The sequence below is a fragment of the Ambystoma mexicanum genome, chromosome 8 (assembly GCF_040938575.1).
Source record: "Ambystoma mexicanum isolate Mex_15411 chromosome 8, UKY_AmexF1_1, whole genome shotgun sequence".
NCBI classification, from domain to species: domain Eukaryota; kingdom Metazoa; phylum Chordata; class Amphibia; order Caudata; family Ambystomatidae; genus Ambystoma; species Ambystoma mexicanum.
The window spans coordinates 1,360,387,686-1,360,407,060 of record NC_090929.1 but is presented as its reverse complement, the minus strand read 5'-3'; the positions used below and the strand labels follow the sequence as shown (position 1 = coordinate 1,360,407,060).

General features: G+C 43.0%; 1 protein-coding gene across 2 annotated transcripts in view; it reads left to right on the top strand.

The window, feature by feature from the left end:
• PTPRE (protein tyrosine phosphatase receptor type E) overlaps positions 1-19,375 on the top strand; it is a 2,259,327-nt gene that overhangs the window by 979,639 nt on the left and 1,260,313 nt on the right. For both annotated transcript variants that reach the window (XM_069611476.1, XM_069611477.1), the window contains one exon: positions 11,582-11,697. In XM_069611476.1, coding sequence (XP_069467577.1) covers positions 11,586-11,697 — 112 coding nt within the window. In that variant the 5' untranslated portion in view covers positions 11,582-11,585. The remainder of the gene's footprint in view (positions 1-11,581; positions 11,698-19,375) is intronic.

Below are 19,375 nucleotides of genomic sequence, written 5' to 3'. Positions count from 1 at the left end.
TTGCGGTATTAGGATTGCTGGTATACGTGTGCTGGCCTTGGGTGTTTGTGAATGCGTGACGTGATGGGTATAGGCTGTGAAGAGAAAGGGTTTAGGTGCTTATTTAAAGGTTTACCTTGTGTTGGAGGGGAAGCAGTCATTCCCAGACCCTCGAAGGACTGAACAGACGTCACTACTGATGTCAGCCTTGTCTTCTTCTGCAGCGTCAGCCGAGTACTAACCTCTGGGATACCCCTAACCTTAAAATACAGAAAACTTTGTGTTCGTTTTTCTCAGGTTGTGCCCAAACACCTGGAACGTGCTGCCTCCTGAACAACATTGTGCAAATCTGTTCATCCTCTTTGGAAAAGAACTCGCGTATCTTCTTTTCAAGAAATACCTTGCACTAACAAGTCACTGCAGTAGGATCCCGCTATGAAGCAGCAATGCACTACCAATGAGACACGCTTCAACAGCATTTTACCACTAATCCAGTTTCCCCCGAACATGGCAATCATCTTTTCTTAACTTCTTTTGCGCTCCTAACTACCCTCCTGCCTTCTCTCAACACCTCCCCAAAATGTGTTGTGGACTAGGCCCAGTCATGCGCATTGCCCCACCTTGTCATCCACTAAGAAAAACACGGTAATAGTCATTCAAAGGCGATCACTCATCCTTACCTCTTCCTCCTGCACTTGAATGCTCATCCCTTTCTCCAGTGGTGTAGCCTTACTTCACTGATTGATTGAGCTCTGTCACAATGTGGGGGGCCTGAAATAGCTATGAGGTTTTGGTATTCGGAAATTAGGGAATTTTGAAATCCTTATATGACAAATGTATTGACTGAAAGACATTGCAGTGCCAGTGTTTCTTTTTGGAAAGAGTTAAGGTAAACGTATGGCATTCTTAAAGCGGTTGGTAAAAACATGAAACTTTCAAACGAGAAATAGAAACAAGATGACACCAGCAACGTTGTAAATGGATTTTATCTTGGCGGAGGATCCAGACAAAGAATGGGCAATGGCAATAGGTCTGATTGTCTTTACACTTACATGTGATCTATACGGATACTAGGTGGAGAAGAGGGAAATATAGGGGTGCAGGTGGGAAAAACAAGAGCTGAGCAGCAAGGAAGGTACGGAAGTGGGGTTTGTACAGGTTGAATCACTGGTGATTTGTCCATAAATTAGCCACTTTAGTTTTCAAATATGCCTGGAAAGTTCATCTATATACAGATCGTTGTTCTCCTGAATGTCTTGGTGGACAGCCAATCTTCCCTTCAGGACAATCATTCCTAGGTCGTCCATAAGCAACATTTTTAAAATTGGTCTAGTCTATACATCTGACTGTCTCAGTATTCCCCTTTTTCGTAAAGGTTTTTGCATTTATTTTAGTTATTGGTCACTTATTAGGCGCTTACACAATTAGCAAAACTGTTTCAAAGCGCCCACAGGGTGGGGTCAGGGGAAGACAATGAATTACAGCAAGGATAAATAATTGCAATAATAGTACAAACCAATAATGAGAATAAGTGAAGGGGAGACAAAACTACTATGCCTTGTCAGTGTTCAAAACGTGCAAGTGCAAAGGGGGCAGGGTAAGTGCTAAGAGGAGAAGAACGTAAGTGCAGCCACCAATGATTGGCTGAGCCAAGTAAGTGCAGCAGAAAGACAGCGGCTGGGATGAGACATGTGGGGGGTCAAGGCCCGAGGACACATAAAGGCCCTGCACATCAGTCACGCTGCTGTATGATTAGCAGGGAAGAGAGGAGGAGAAGGAGGAGGTAAAGAGAAAGGTCTTAAGGCTTTTTCAGAACTTAAGGAGGTCTTGCTCAAGACACAGAGGAAGAGGGAGGCTGTTCCACAGGAGGGTGCCAGCCGATGAAAGTGATCGCGCACCAGCTCTCTGTTTAGCAAAGCGCTTAACACGCAGGGAGTTGGTGCTGGAGGAACAGAGCAGTCTAGAAGGAGAGTATTTGGTCAGGAAGCGTTGAAGATAGAGTGGGCCACAGCCCCAGATAGCCCTGTGTATGATAGAGAGGGATTTGAATGTAATCTGTACTGAGACCAGGAACCAGTGAAAGCTGTGTAGGGCAGGAGAGATGCGGATCCTGGGCTTGAGGCTAAGGATAAGTCTCACTGCCCTATTCTGTGTTAGCTGGAGGGGTCGCAGGGTGGAGGAAGAAAGATTGAGGAGGAGGCTATTGCAGTCATCTAGCCTGGAGAGAACCAGAGCACGGGTGACATTGAGTCTCTAGGGGAAGGTTAGAAAGGGAATTGTCCCTTTGAGAAGGAAGAGCTGAAAGTGGGACTTCATGACAATGTCCTGAATGTGAAGGATGAAGGAAAGGGAGGAGTTGAAGATGGCTCCGAGGTTTCTAGCTGCAGTGGAGTAGGTGGGGAGGGGGGTGCCGTGCCCATGGTGGAAGGCCAGAGTGCAGGGAAGAAGTTTGTTGCAGGGGACCCAATGGGGAGAATCTTCTTTTTACTGGCATTGAGGCAGAGGTCATTGGCAGTGCACCAGGCCTGGATGCCAGAGAGGCAGTCAGGGATCAACGAGGGTGCAAGGGCGGCCGTAGGAAGCTTGGAGAAAAGTTGTGTATCCTGAGCGTAGCATTGGAAGTTGGGGGAGGAGGAGGACATTATTGTTCTAGTAGAGAAAGGTATATGTTAAAGAGACAGGACGAACAAATGGAGCCCTTGGGGACGCCACACGTAGCAGAGGAAGAAGGGGAGGAGAAAGGGCCCAGAATGGTTTTGGCGGAACAGTCAGTAAGGAAGGAGGTAAGCCGGTCCAGTGCCCCCTCTGAGATGCCAAGGGTGTCATTGAGTCTTTTTATGAGGATGGAATGATTCACTGTGTCAAATGCAGAAGAGAGATCAAGAAGGATGAGGATAGCAGGGGAATTGGAATCAAGAGATACACGCAGTTCTTTACGGGTGTTCAGGAGAGCAGTTTCCGTGCCTCTGGATGCTCGGAATTCAGACTAGTGATCATGTAGACTGCCCACAAGTTCAGTGTGAGAGTTGAGTTGGGGGAGGGTCAGCTTCTCTAGCAGTTTTCCCAGGAAGTGGGTGATGGAAATGGGACAGTAGTTGGCTGGGCAGGAAGGGTCTGCAGAGGGTTTTTTAAGGAGGGGTTGCACAAGGGAGTGCTTGCGGAACGAAGGAAAAGAACCATTCGCAAAGGAATCGTTACAGAGATCAGTCAGATCATGGGCGGGAAAGGCAATACTTTTTTTGATGGTTCTGGAGCATCAAAGAGCAATCTTTTTGGAAGAGACCTTCATGGAGTTGACAATTCTGGTGACTTATTCAGGGGAGACAGGAGTGAAGGAGGGTGAATGGTAGGGAGGGGTAGAGTGGGAGGGTTGGATTGGGAGAGTGCGTGAAAAGGTTGTTGAGCATGTCCTGGGATTTTGGTAGTGAAGTGAGAGGCGAGTGCATAGCAGAGGGCCTGGGAAGGAGTAGGGGCAGAGTATGCTTTGGACGGGTTGGCAAGTTCCCTGCAGATTTTGAAGAGTTCATTCGTGTTGTTGGACGCATTGGACATGCAGGATTGGGTGCATTTTATAATCCCCTAGATCCTGAAGTATGCCTGGTGTACCAAGGGTCAATAACAAACAGTACAAGCACACATGACTTTACAAAACTAGGTCATGACTTTCCAAAACTAGGTCAAAGTTTACCCCACCTCTGTCTTCTGTCGAGAATGCTGCCCCTTCCTATACGTCTAGAACATGTGTAGCTGACCCTCAACAGAGGCCCTACTGCATCAGCTGCGATCATTTTCCTTAATACATGTTTCGAACACTTTTTGCGAGTTCCAATACCAGATGAAGATCATTTTCTGCTGCATCATGTGGATATTTGGGTTGCAGGATCATTGCTGAATATTTGTTAGGAGTCTTTTCTATTCTTTCTCTGATATCTCTTGGCCAAGTTCGCCTCCCACTTTTGACTAGGCCCTCCTCACCCGCTTTATCCAGTTAGCCAAAGCCATATGACAGCTTCAGTCCCCCTCCTGCAGTTGTCTCTATCACGTGTTGGGCAGAGCGATAGTGTCATTACATTCTGGTATGTCATACCTCCTCATTTCCTCCCATGGCACCATGACACTATTCCTGCATTGGTCAACAAATCCTTCAATATTTTAGGCCTATCCAGTACAGGCATTAGTTGCTGCTAAAACTCTTTGGTTAATTGTATCAAAAGATTCTCCAAAATCATTGCGCCAGCATGCACACATGGTCCTCCTTCAAAGAGTTGTTCTGTGTTCTTGGTGTACCCACATTCAATGAAAGTCAATCAAAGTTATGCCACTGGTTATGTCCACACTGAAGCACATTAAGATGCAGAGAAAAAAAAAAGACATTGCTCTGCTCCCATTTGGAACAGGCACAGAGGGATGTGCAATGTATGACAGGGTCACATTTCTTAAAGTGCTGCAAGCAAAAAAACGCCTCTCCTGCACTTTTTTACATGCAGCAGTGTATTTTTGCAGTGCAAAGTGCGTGCAAAGTCAGTGCATAGTCATTTTTGCAGTGCAAAATGACTTTGCACGGAACTTGCACTGCAAAAATACACTTTGCACAGTTCCACGAATCAGGGTTTGTGTCGGCAGTGCAAAGTCACTTTTTAGCAGTGCAAAGCACCTTTGAACCATGCAAAAATTCCATAAATCGGGCCCACAGTCACTCAGTCACGTTCCAGCCGACGGGAAGTTGTGCCACAAATCATGTACCTCAATATACAGTAACTGACCAGAATTCTGTTAAGTGCTGAAGAATCGAGTCATGGAATTGATTCTCATCAAGTTTGAAGCTTGTCACTAAGCATGTTTCCGAGGTACGGAGAACACACTCTTTGATGGGTGTAGACAGGAATACTAATAAGCACATACACATGTGGTATGAGATTCTCTGTTACGGTTTGTGCACCTAATGAATGGTACACATGAAATGTGCTCGGCTTATCGGTTAGGAGTGCTTGCCACATGAAGTGAGATCAACATGCATATATTTTCACTTGAGAAACTGAATAATTGGTGTTTGATTTATATTCGGAACGGAGGAACTGCTTTCTTCATAACTAGCTGTCCCTGGCCAAGCTTTGCTGTAGCTCAGTCTGGTTAAATGGAAAAGAAAGAAAAGAGAAAGCGCACATTTCTAATATGTTTAATTTGATAATGCTTGTGGGTAGTTTTTAATGGCTCTAGCGGTTCTCCAAGTTGAGGCAGTTTAATTTTCCCGGCGGCACAACACATTCCTTTCGTTTCTCCATTAAATTTCAGAGCCTTGCAATAAAGACACACTTCATTCATGGTGCCGATGAGAACATGCTGGCTCAAACTATAATCATCAGCTGGGTTGTACCGGAATGCAATGCGATTGTAATCGTGTGATTGCTGAGCACGGAGTCGTGTTTGACGCTGATGTTTCTCATTGACGTCTTTTAGCCACTCTTAGCCTGTCGTGTTCATTCTGTTGAGAATGAAGCAAATCTGAAGCTGCAGAACGCGATCGCCTTGCTCGCAACCGTGCATCCTAAAGTCTGGCTGCACGTCACTCTGCTGCTTCCTCGTCAAGTATTTGAGCCATTCTAAATTGGAAACATTTAAATGGAATCGAAAAATAGCGTGTGCTACTTTTACATCCAACAGATGGCGCTGTTTTGCAGTAAAATGTTAAGTATAGCGTGTGTTGCTTTTACATCCAACAGATGGCGCGGTTTTTCAGAAAAAGCATGTTTTTACCTGTCACAGGTGGGACATCTATGCATGGTTGGTATATAAAAATATGTGCCTATTCGAATACAACGTTGTGTCAAAATTTCAAAGATTTTGAACAAAGAAACATTTTACATTTTTATTTATATAGATTATTTTAGCACACCCCTGATTAAAGTATTGTATGCATTCCCTTGTCTCTCCTAGCACCAACTAGCAGAAGATACTTTATGCAGAAGATAGAGGTTAGGGGTCATCATAGATGATGAATATGCGGGGATCAAGGTTTCCCAGACTCCCGATTTCCAGAAAGATACCTGTAAAGGTTTTGGGAGAGAGAAACCAGATGCTGGTTGTCCAATTATGCTGTGATCAAGTGAAATCAAGGCAGGCATTTGGCGCATAGGCGAATCTCTCAAAAGCAGAAAATACATGTAGATTAGATGGCATTGGGCTGCCCCCTCTGCTAAGTGACCCCCAGTTTACTTTTCTGGCTGGTCACGGTTGCCATAGCCCCCTCCTCCACACTCCATTGACTGATCCTGGTTGCCCACCCTCCTATGCCTGGTCATGATTGCTCCAACCCACTTCTCCCCCCTCGCCTCTGGAACATTATGGTTGCTCCCCCAACCTCCACCCACCCCTGCCTAATCCAGATTTCCCACACCCCTTCCTCTTGCCTTCTCCTATAGGATGGCGGCTGTCCCCAATCCCTCCTATTTCCCCCACTCTTGGTGGCCACTTGAATCCATAGTCCGGCTTGAACATTAATTTAGTGCTGTGTTTGTACTGCCTCAAGCAGGGATTTCAACACGCATAAAAGAGTGAATGAACACTGTGGCATGTCTAACTCACTTAGTACAACATTTCTATACAATCCGTTTCTTTGAGTTTGCATTCAATAATTGATATTCATTTATAAATTTCAGGTACTTCCCTTGTGGAACAGGTCTTTACCAGTACACTGCTTTAGGTAGGCACAACGTTTCAAAATGTGCAAAGCCAACTTGGAAATTGGCAAACACACAGACTGGTAGACCACCTTTGTTCCTTCCTTTGTGTGAGCAGTGGGCATGAAGACAGGCAAGAAGATAGAAGTTAAGCATGTTTCTGCTGAAACATTCCTTGCAGCACCTACGTGGCTCGAACGGGCTCAGAAGAGCCCAGCCTGCGCTCGGGCATCGCACAGCCCACATATGGTGCCACGCATAGTTCAGGTTGCACTGGCCAATACCTCCTCACTTCCCCCGATTGGTCTGGGTTCCTAACTACCTCAATATTTGCCGTATGACAGTTTGCATCATCATAACTTTTACTCAAATTTATTTCTCACTGTTTTCTGTTCCTAAGTACTCTAAACATTTCTTCAGAAATATAAAATACCCAGAAATGGGTTTGCGACCATGATTTACTGTCATATGCAAAGCGTTTTTGCTCAAAATAGTATTTTTCTGCTTTCTTGACTAATTAAAAATACAAAATTGTTCTTAGTCTGAGAACGTTTAAACGCTGCTAAAAAAAGAGTATTTAATTACCCTGCCCCAGTGCTTTAAGTGCGCCAGAGCCAAGACCCGGGCAGTCTCCAGAAAGAGCTTGGGAGCCGGGGCCCTGCCGGGACCTACCCCCGACTAGCCCCAGCCACGCCGACACCTGAGGCAGCCTGTGTAGCAGCTGCACAGTTAGACTAGCAGCACTACGGATTATTTTAAAAAAGAAACAGCATCCCTTTGTTTTTTCTAAACCGAAGTACTGACACATGCAAGCAGCAGGTGTAACAGTGCAGTGCGGGTTGCCAGATGTCTATCTACTCCGGAACAGGAGGAGGCCTGGACTGCCCCGCTCTCCTTTTGTTTCAGAGTAAATAGTCATCACCCAGCATGAAGCCTCTTGGCTTCCACATTGAGCCTCTTGGCTTAATGCTGGGTGATGACTATTTACTCAGAAACAAAAGGAGAGCTGGCCAGTCCAGCTCTCCTCCTGTTTCGAAGTACAGAGACATCACCAGCAGGCAGACCTTTCATTCAAGGAGCCTGTGATTAAAGTGTTTCCTACACATGGCTTTTTAAATGAAAGGCCTGACTGCTCCGTGTGAGCTGAGGCACACTGATGTCACACCTTTGGTGTCCACAGCCCGTTCTTGTGTTTAAAATGCAGGGAGCAACAAAGGTAATAATGCAAGTGCGCCCGAGCTCTATTTCTTTTAGCAGTCCCCCCTCCCTTAGATGAGGGGGGGCTTTCAATAGGGGGTGTGGCCTAAGTCTACTTAGGCCACACACCCTAACGAGAGCCCCCCTAGATTTTTAATCACACTTGAAGCACTGCCCTGCCCAAAGGAAAATGAAATTGTTAGCATAAATGGGCCCATGAGCTTTTGTATGGCGTAATATACAAATGGTGTAGCTATAGCAGTTCTTAGCATGAATAAAGAAATGACGCTTTTTTATGACACAAAAGACAACTTTTTTATATGATGAAGTGTTATACATTATCTTTGCTGTAGTGTATTTTGTGTTTTTTTGTTGGTTCAACTTTGTGGTGATTCTACTTCTGCAATAGTATGACTTCCTTGCAACCCTGTTTCTTAGGAGACCGGCCACCCACCCTCCTTCACATGCCCCCATATATTTCTCTCCATTGCACAGTCAGAGAGCATACTTTTTCTTAGTCCTTATACTTGGGGTCTCCAACCATTATGTTAGCATAAACTACTTGTAGTTAATGGCCAATAGGCGAGAGCTACTGGTGTGGTGAAGTCCGGGAGTATGAGAATTTGTAGCAAGATTTTATGAGGCAGTTTATCTGATGAAAAGGCATCTATTGGAATTCTCCATGTTAGAGAATTAGTTACACATTGTATGCTGTTTTGCCCAATTTGTAGCAAAAACAGTGCTCACAAATTGCACCATTTCAACCCAGTATTGCAAAGCTGAAAATCCCCTGCCAGAATTTGAACATATTCATACAGGTTCCCCACAGATCTCTGTAGATCTTCCGGTTTGTGTACAAAGCCAAAGGGCATCAACCGTGTGATTCTTCTCCCAACCCATGGCTCTCCTCAGTGCTCACTTTTCTGACCTATTTACTTAATGCATACTCTTGTTTTGTAAAACGTAGGCTGAATCAGAACTCTCAAATGATGTTTTGATAGCACAAGTCATTTTACATTCCTCTTTAGTTTTTATAAATATAAGTGGACAAGCACCAGAATGCAGCGCAAATGGTAGTGTTCCACATTTACTTAAATGTGAAATTGCTGTTAGTGCTTTAATTCCTGTATTGCGATATGCATAGCGGGGGGCTCCCCCTTACGATGTCAAATTCCATCTTAACCTTTAATACAATTGGGGTACTATTGCCTTAAAACAGAGAGCTCGGTATCTTCAAATAAAAAACTGTATTCAAGTTTATCAATAAACAGCAACATGTACCTTTATTTTTGCAAGCTGGGACTCACACGGATTGTCTTTTTTATACACACTAACACCTGGAGCAAATAAACAGTTACAGCTGTAGCTTTATTTTCTCCATTCTGATTGAAAACCTGCAATTACCAGCCTGCAAAGTAATGCTAACTGAAATAAATCAAAAGAAATAGTGAGACTTAAGCCTTTCTTCTTAGATTGTTTGTACTCTTATGGGAAGTTGCCTAACTCTGGAGCAAAACTGGAAGCCTTAGCAGTAACACAATCTGCATTAGTTGAATGGATTCTAGGGAATGAACAAGACCTATTTATGTATGGAGGAGCTTCAATCTGATTTAACCCCGGGTTACAGATTGGAAATAGAATGTTAAACTGGAGGAGTTGGGCTAATAGAGGTATTTTAAAAATTGAAGACATATGGAAAGACCCGAGAATGGTTCCCTTCCATACTTTGATTCAACAGTATAAATTGGCCAACAGAGAATATGGGCATTATAGATCCTTGCAGAATTGATGTCTGAAAGGTAGCAAATGTTAAGTGGTCCGATGATTAATAGATCTAAATTATGTGAGGTGTTGGATAGTCAGCAGCATATGGTTTCCTCATATATAAAGTTAATGCCGATGGAGAAAAGGTTGGAAAACTCATGGGAGAATTTGCGATTGGCTTGGATCTCTGAATTGTGGAGAGATTTGCCAGTTGATATGTGGGATAAGGTTTGGAAGGTGATGGTGAAGTCTAAAACGAATTTGAATCTAAGATATCTTCATCAAAGGGTGTTAGATTGTATATATTGGACGCCTGACAGGATGTATGCAATGGGATTGGCAGATAATGATTTCTGTTGAGCCTGTTGTCATGAGAAGGGAACTTTATTACATATGCTCTGGGAGTGTGGGAGTGTGATGAATTTCTGGAATGATATTTTGGATAGGATTAATTTAGTGTTGAAAGTATCCTTCCCCTGTACCTTTTTAGCGGTTGTTTTTCTTTCAAAAGAAGGTAGATGTAAAGAGGCCTCTGAGTCCTCGTACTGGACCGATAGGGCCTTATTGGTGGCAATGAAAGTAATTTTGAAAGTGTGGAAGACGAGTAAAAAGCCAAATCTGGAGAACTGGTTAACAGATATGAGAACTTTATCTAATTTTGAGAAAACTCAGTCAATTAGACTAAAGCGGGAAGGAGAATATGTGGAGAGATCGGGGGCTTTCAATTAAATGTATGAGTAAGGTGTAGGTTGGGGTAGTGTAGTTACTGTAGTGATTGATTGTGGGGGATGGGGAGTAGGGGGATAAGTGTTTGTCTTTTGTACTGTGATGTTCTGTTTGTTGTGTTCTATAAGAGTCTCAAGGGTGGATTGGTTAATTCCTATGGTGTGTTGGTTACTAGAATTATTGTAGGATAGGAAAATAGGTATGTATCATCTTGTTAATTTTGTACTCACTTAGTATTGTCTGTGAAGTATTGGAATAAAACTAAATAATGAGTAAAAAAATAAAAAAAATAAACAGTGAGACTGAAACAATCATGGCTCCAGGTATGTTTCACATGACATGCAGATTTAGCCACCCCTTTCCTTTCTAATCAGCCATCATTTGCACCTCTTGTTGGCAATGCACACAGCACACATTTCCTATTTACGTTTGTTATTGATAGTTAACCCCTTGTTGGGACACTGTTCCGAGCCATTGAAGCCCATATGCAGCCCCTCTTCCCACCGTGTACACATCTTATGATCGTTTGCTTTGCAGTAAGAGGGTTGGGAGGGGGCGGGGGAAGCGGCCCAGGGACTTCAGACACTAAAATAAACCCACAGTGCTAATTTTGGTGTCTGATGCAAGGAGCTACTGTGAAGCCTCAGACAAGCTACCAGTAGCTCGCGATCTACTCGTTGGAGACTCTGACCTTATACCATTCTACGTCTTATTGCATGATCTGATTTGGGTTTCATTGGTTGTAAATCTCCAGCTTAATCCCCTCTCCCCCCTCTACACTCTGCATGGTTTTGTTTCACCTCTCCCATGTTCGAATTTCTAGCATATACTTATCCCCCCTCCAGATTGGAATTAATAGTCACTCGTAGGGCCCACTTAGGCCAATACTATTTGCTGACTTGGAGCAAGACATACAAACTATAATTTTATTATTATATGAATCTAGATCTTATGCCATCCTACCGCAGTACCAAGTGATTGTGCTCATGAGCCTGTCTCCATGTTATACATATTAGGTTTGGTTATTTCATGATAATGCTAACCCTTCTGCCACTTTATTATTCTTTTGTTATATCTTTTGCAAAGATTAAATATACCTACAGAAATATGTGTTTGCTAAGCACTGTCTTTTTGAGGCAACTGCATTTTCCAGGTGTTTTAAATTCTACACAGTTAAATAATCGTTAATATTTTTGCCACACATGTACCTCTATAATGTTTACCTTTGTCTCTTGCAGAAACATGGTGGGACAATATTTTTCACCACTTGTTGTATGCATCAGTGTTCTTAAGCTTCCAAGGGCATTAACTGCAGAAGAAAATGCAACAACTTCATCATATACCAGTAACAGAAGTAAGAAAGAATTTTTGTTATGTACAAATAATTACTAAATATTTTGCATTGTGGCACTAGGTACCTCAATTACTAATTTAATATGTTTCCTACAAAATTACCAGCCCACTTTATTTTACATTCAACTAAAAATAATAAATGTGTATTCAGATGAAGTTTATTTCAAAGTTAGCGATAATAACTGTGCTTATGATTTGTGAGATGTTTCGATAGGCCACATACAACTCAATGAATCTTGTGTAAATAAGTGTACATGAATGTCCTTAAATATTCTTTGCCTGCAAACACACACACACATGCAAACTGGACAAATGGGTATTACACAGTTAACAAATGTTTCCCAGAAAGAATTAGCATTTAATTGGTATACCCGAAGGACCCCATATGAGGCAGGTGCTGCAAAAAACTCTGCCTCATGCACCTGCTGCTGAATGAGGTCTTGCTGGCCTGGAGGGATAGGGGTCTAGAGGAGAGCTGTCAAATGTGTTGCTACTGAAGAGGAGGGAAATGCATGTGAAACAGAGGTGAAAAAGCCAAATAGCCCTCATAAATGGTATTTGCCGAAAAAGAGACAACACAGTGTGGATTGTGGTATGCCAAATGCAAGGTAACCCAGCTTTATTGCAATATAAACTGGGGAAAAAACAAGATTAACAGCCAAGCTCTCTCTCAAGATTTCCTCCACATCTCAACAGGAAACAGCAGTTTATATAGACATTTTGATGTCACAGTTATGAAAACCTATCACTTCTGGTCACTGGATCCCTTTATTGAGCTACATGTACAATTCTATATGTCCAAAAATAATGATTGGACAATTCTTATCTAAGATCCTGCCCATAAACCATCCTATAAAAATGTGCTACCTCATCATGCTTGAATATTATTGGTAGGCTCTAAATTACTTCTGTGGTGGTACAGGACATGTCTTTATCGGTTAACATGCAGTCACACTCTCCGTAAACTGGCTGCATGATGACATGCTTTATGTAGATGGGAAGAGAAGACAAGCGTATCACTTTTGTTCTTAATGAAATAAAACAGCCCATGTTATCCCCTCCATGATGTCGCGGAGTCTCAAGGTACTGTTCTTGCAACAATAACTATTTTGTGAGTCATGCTACTTCCACCCTGTTAAGATTTTTATCGCTGCAATTAGTTGTCTTTTTAGTCGCTTCGCATTTTCTCTGTCACACCTAGCCAATCCCTGAGACATTCATCTGCCAACTACATATGAATCTTCCTGAGATGTTCAGTTTGTCCCATAGACTTCAAATAGTCTGCCGTGTTGTTGCAACTTCATTTACCTTGACAGTTGAATGCACACAATGGTATCTTTTTCCGCCATGTAACCCTCCTCTGCGGAGTCTTTTGGGCCTTAACATTCCTTGGGGGCAACTACTATATAGCTGGACACAGCATTTTCCTGAATTAAATGTATTTGTTCAAATGGCGTGCTTAACTGGGTCCTCTCTTAAAGCTGCTGTGTTTAATTCTCTGCTGTGTTTGGTGCAGTTTTAAAATGGCGACTGTCACTTCATTTTCCTCTGCAGGACACATTTGCTTGTTACTTACCGATTTCCTGGTGCATGCATGTCACATTATATTTCTCCCTATGGGTATTAGAAACCTTATCTGCCTACAGTTGTCCTGTCCTACTTGTGTAGTGAGTCCCTATCCTGTGTACACACCTTCCTGTCACCTGATCTATTCTATTTTAAAACACACTAATTGTGCAAGCTAATGCCTTCTGTGTCCCCTACTTGTGTAGCAAAAATAACTATCCTTTGTGCCAGCTGCATTTCCAGGAGTATTTAAAGTGCATTATCAAATGTGTCCTTTCTTATCTTATCATTTTGTTTCTTCTGAGGAAGGCAGGGGGCAGAGCCTGCACTAATTTCCCCACTACGCATGCATTAAAAGTTCTAAAAAAAGATTCCAATGTTATGTTATGTAACTATGCTTCTATACTGCACCAAATCACTGCCGTAGTAGTTTCAGAGTACCTAGGCTTGCCTTGGAGTAGCATACTACTGCCTGGCCAGGGGGATCTAGACCTTAGTCTTGGGCAGAAAGTAAAAAGAGCATGGAGATGATAAGAGGACAGATAAGTGGGAAATGTTAACTACAAATGCAACCAAATGGAGGGATCTAGCGGGGGAAGAAAGGTTTCTGTTAGCATGGGTGCATATCAGTCCTGTAGGGAGACCATGGGGCTCATTCTGAGCCTGCTGGTCCAGAAACAACAGTGCCAGTAAGCTTACCAGCACCATTGTTTCCGGATCGGCATACTACAGGTATGCCTGCCGGAGCCACCGTGCCCGACAGATCTGACCCCGCCAGACACAAAATCCAATTCCTCCAGAATAATGCCCTGAGAGCAGTACTCGGAATAGTCAAGAGAGAACACATCTCTGAGATTAGACGATCCAATAACTGGCTTTCAACTTATGACAAAATCAAGTTAGAAATTGCTTCACTCACATATAAATGCCTGAACAACGCGGCACCTTGCTATTTGACTGAACGACTTACCAGAAAACCCTCTACAAGAACTAGCAGATCAACCAATACTAACTGCCTTCTAGTCCTAAGATTTAAGCTATCCAGAGTTGGCGGCAGTAGCTTCCCGGTCAAGGCAACCCAATTTTGGAACTCCCTACCCCCTCTATTAAGAGCAGACCAATCTTACCAGAATTTACGCCAAAACCTATTAAGATGTTTCAAAGACTCAGACAAATAAAGCACGATCCAGACACCCATAACTGATCTTCCTCGCTATCATGTAATAATCATAGATATGTATCCAACTACCCGTGATCTTAAAGTTATATTTTTGACCAGACATTGTAAATGACCATTTCTCCTATAATGCTATGTTGCCTTTCATGCAATCCTTATGTACACATAATTGCATATTGCTTGTTTGACCTGTATAATTCATATGTATTGTATTGTATTATTTCATTGTGTAACTAAGCTGTAAGTTGTTTTATGCGATGCGCCCTGATAACCACGTATCTGGCGCGTAATACAAATAATAAAACAAACAAACAAACAAACAAACAGCAGCCACGGTAGGCAGACCATCACGGAAGCACCGGCACCATTAACAGCGGTGCTGGTGCTTCAGACTCTATGAGAATGGGGACTTACAATTTACCGGGACCTGACTTTCCGGGCCACCAGGGTTGTAATCAGGTGCAGTAAATATTTATGGGTCCGGTGGCAACCCGCCGGTAGCACCTGCACGGGACTCCTGTTACACTGTGACGAAGAAGAGTGTACTGAGGATGACCCAGCATCCTGTAATAAAAACAGAGGAAGGAGCCTGAGGGCTTCAAACCAGCCAAGTTGTGGCTGGGCTGTGGGAACGACCAAACCTCTGTCGGGACAAAGCAAGAAGGTGCTGCTGGACAACTACCTCGAAGGAGACAGAGGTTATCGAGTAGAGGGGAAGGAAACCCCAAGAAGAAGAAGCAGGCAAGAGCAGTGCACCAGGATCGTTGAAGCCTGGAAACCGCAGAGCCGCTAGGGGAAGCAAGACGCTAACAGAATGAGAAAGCAAGTCGTTTGGGAGTCGTGGGAAGTCCCACTCATAAGAAGATGTCTGCAACGCCACAACGTGTTGCACTACTTGGCCAGAAGTTAAGAAGAGTAACAAATACTCTGGGACTCAGCCTACTCGTCCTAGCAGTTGAACAGAAATTAAGAAGAGTACCGAATAATCTGGGATTCAGCCTATTCATCCCAGTAGTCGAGTAGAAGTTAGTTAAGAAGAGTAACACATAAGTGGGCTGGGCAAGACAGATCAAAAGGTTGATGTAGGTTAGAACCAGTGATTACATCCATTCCACTAAGAGCTCTACACGCTCTCAGTACAGGGGTCCGGGGGGGCAGAGGGAGAACTGCTAGAAGCTACTAAGGTGTCATTGCAGGGATGGGAACAAGCACTCAGAAGAAAGAAAATACAGTGCGGATTAGGCCTGTATACCCCGATTGGCCATAATGCGGATGTCACCCCAGGCCAACAACACATTTTTGGGGATTCTTGGATGGGACCTCAATCCATCCTCCTAAGTGAACTGTTTCAGGGTGCCCCCCCCCTCCTTTTTGAAGAATGTATACAGAAAGTTGGTATAGGAGAGAAAGAAAGGTATAAATATATACAAATTAGGCATTGGATCTCCCAGAATAAGCTTAGGGAGGCGGACACAAGGGCTCTGGTGTGGCAAGAACTGACCTTACAGGAAGGTACGACAAGTAGAGGGTTAGAAAGATTGTAAAGGTTGCTGGATGGAGCCCAAATGGGAGACAATCTTTCGTACAAGGATAGATTGGCAAATTACTTTGGTGAGACGGAGAAGGTACTGACCTCACAGACTGCGCTCAACTTCCCCATCATGTTCATTTAGTCATTCATGAGATTCATGGAATATTAGTAATCCAATAATGATAATGCAATAAAGCAAAGAAACCACTTAAGTCAAGGTAAGTAATTAGTACCTCTGTATTATTATTCATACAGATTGGCATTTACTACTTTCTGTATTATTGTTCATACAGGTTGGCATTATCTTCCAAAAAAAGATTTAAGTTGAGATACAACATTCAAATTAAAGGATGTAAAGAGCACAACAACATATCTCAAGTTAGATAGTGTGAAGAACACAACGACACGCCAAGTTGAGATACAACATTCAAATTAACAGATGTAAAGAGCACAATAACATATCTCAAGTTAGATAATGTGAAGAACACAACGACACGCCAACACTTGTTTCAACCCAAAAAACAGGTCGTCCTCAGGGCGTATATCTGATTAGTGTTAAGACAAATTATAACACAATTGTTTGTCTGACAATTCTTTTTCAAACGTTTTGTCAATTCTTTTTCCTAAGAGTGGAGCTGTTAGCATTCTATCCTATAGCTGTTCATTTTGAGCGTGAGCAAATAGATGATTCTTTAAATATCTGATCGGCGTAACTGTGTATTTTAAGCAACTGAGCGGTGTTTCATTATTGTTAAAAGGCGGCCGCTTTGCTAATGCAGTAGTTGAGAGCAGGTTTCCCTCTTACAAGTATATATCGCCGTAATCGACAGGTTTCTGAAGAAAGCGCGCACAATGGCGAACACCGCCGGGCTATGGGGAAGTTGAGTGCAGTCTGTGAGGTCAGTACCTTCTCTCACTTGCAATTGATATAGGCGGTAGTGGAAAACCGTTTAACTCACCACACGGCTGCAGCCACTCCACACTCTTCGTGTACACAAGACTCAGTTTTACTACCGATGTGCGCATACTCTCTAAGGGGACCCTCCGTTTCCACAAACTCTAAGACTTTGGTGAGCCAATTACAGAAGAGGAATGGGGGCAGATTTGGAGAAGGGCGCACAAAACATCTAAAAGTACAGCTATCAAGGAGCCAGCATATACAATCTGTTATAGATGGTACCTGTCTCCCCATCGACTACATGGAATAAATGTGAATTATTCCCCCCTGGTGCTGGAGGCAATGTGGAGCGAAAGGGGACTTATACCACATGTGGTGGACATGGCCTAAAGCTACAATATATTGGAAAGAGATTCTTGAGCATATAAAGGAGATCACGAGGGTGCAATTGCCAGACTCGTCGAAGGTGGTATTGATGGGGGTGGAATTGGAAGGGGCCTACGCGCCAACTGGGTACAAGGCTGCCCTTATTACTCACCTGTTGATGGCAGCACAAATGACCCCAGCGCAGGGGTGGAAAACAGTGGAAGGCCCTATAATAGCCTGGTAGGGGGTTAAGATCTGGGGACTGATGGCTATGGAGAAAGTATGTGCCTTGAAAGCGGGAACGTATCAGAAATTTCTGGCAGTATGGAGGCCCTTCCATGAATATGTAAAAGACAGGGAAAATCGCTTTCACAAACTTACGTTACTTAGGAATGTTCATGTGTATTGAGCAAAGGAAAAGGAAGGCAATGGACTGTCCCCCTGTGGGAAGGAATATGAGAGTCTAAATCTGGAGAAAAATAACTAAGCCATACAAGTTGAAGTTAGGGAGGGGAGTGGGGAGGAAGGATGGGGAAAGTTGTAAAGTTAATGTTGGAATTTTTATTTTGTGATATAGAAAAAGTCATGAACACTTATAATTGCAGGACACAATACCAGATATGTTCAAAGTATAATTTCATGAAGCAAGTTTTTAAAACGATACTGCTGGTGACGTAATAGATTTGTGTTCATTACTGAATAAATAACAAAATAAATACAAAAAGAGTAACAAATACTCTGGAACTCAGCCTACTCATCCCAGTATTCAAAACGAAGTTAAGAGTAACAAGTACCCTGGGACTTAGTCTACTCATCCCAGTAAGTGGCTAAAGAGTATGAAAGGCCAGATAGAAGACAGTGAGTCGGAAGGAGGGGAATATGACACTCATTGACTAACACACCAATAAGTGAAGCAACAAAATAATATTAAGAATAAGAAGGATACAAAGAGGGAGTCATTTTCCCTAGTGGAACAAGTTATACAAGGACTTTCAAAGACACTGAAGAGAGACTTTGCCCAGGATTTCTAACGCTTACAAGGCTAAAGAGTAGAGGCCTAACAAGAAAGCAAGTAGGGGACTATGTCAGTTACATAGAGAAATAGCTGAACAATATCCGAAGATTGGTTATAAAAACCAAGGAAAGATATCTACGGAAAGGGAGCCACTCTCCTAGACCTTTGATGATCGAAAGCTGAAGAAGCTTATTCAGGAGAAGGGAGTCATTCCCCTGATCTATTTTTTTGTTATTTGAAATTGGAAGAAACACACCACGGAGAAGGGAGTCATTCTCCTGTCCCTTTGTTGTTTGGAACTTTACGAAACCTACCCTGGAGAAGGGAGTCATTCTCCTGGCCCTTTGTTGTTTAGAACTTTATGAAACCTATCCAGGAGACGGGAGTCATTCTCCTGGCCCTTTGTTTGGAACTTCACAAAATCTATCCAGTTGAAGGGAGTCATTCTCCTGGTATTTCGCTGATTGGAAATGTACCAAATGTATTCAGGAGAAGTCAGTCATTCTACTGATCTTTTGTTGTTTGGAACTGTACAAAATGTATTCAGCAGAAGGGAGTCATTCTCCTGGTGTTTTGCTGATTGGAACTGTACGAAATGTATTCAGGAGAAGGGAGTGATTCTCCTGGACATTTGTTGTCATCACTGGGCTGCATTTACACAAGAAATAGCAACCTGGCTGCACTGGCTCCGGTGCGCACCAGGACCTCAAAACTGCATTTTGTCAGAGACAGAAAAATGGCTGCACCATTTTGCCTCACACAATTCAGGCAAAATGGAACAAGGGGACACACTGAAAAATATGCCAATGTGTGCAAAACATATATGGAATCAAGTGAAAAGGAAAGCCTGCCATTGCTGCAAAAGCCAAAAATCCCCTTCAAAATGGAACCTTTTTCACCCTTTCAAAATGCTGCTTTGGTGCTAATTCCATCTGTTCATGCTGAAACCGCTGTGATTCAAAAGGCCCTGCCAGGGCCAGGATAATTCATTGTGCCTCAGAAAAACCGGGCATAACTCCTGAATGACAGGTCCTGTCAAAGTAGATTTGAAAGAAATCAACAAGCAACTTTCTTTTCACTCGCATGGGAACACGTGTTCATTTCTTGCCAACATGTATCCAGGCTC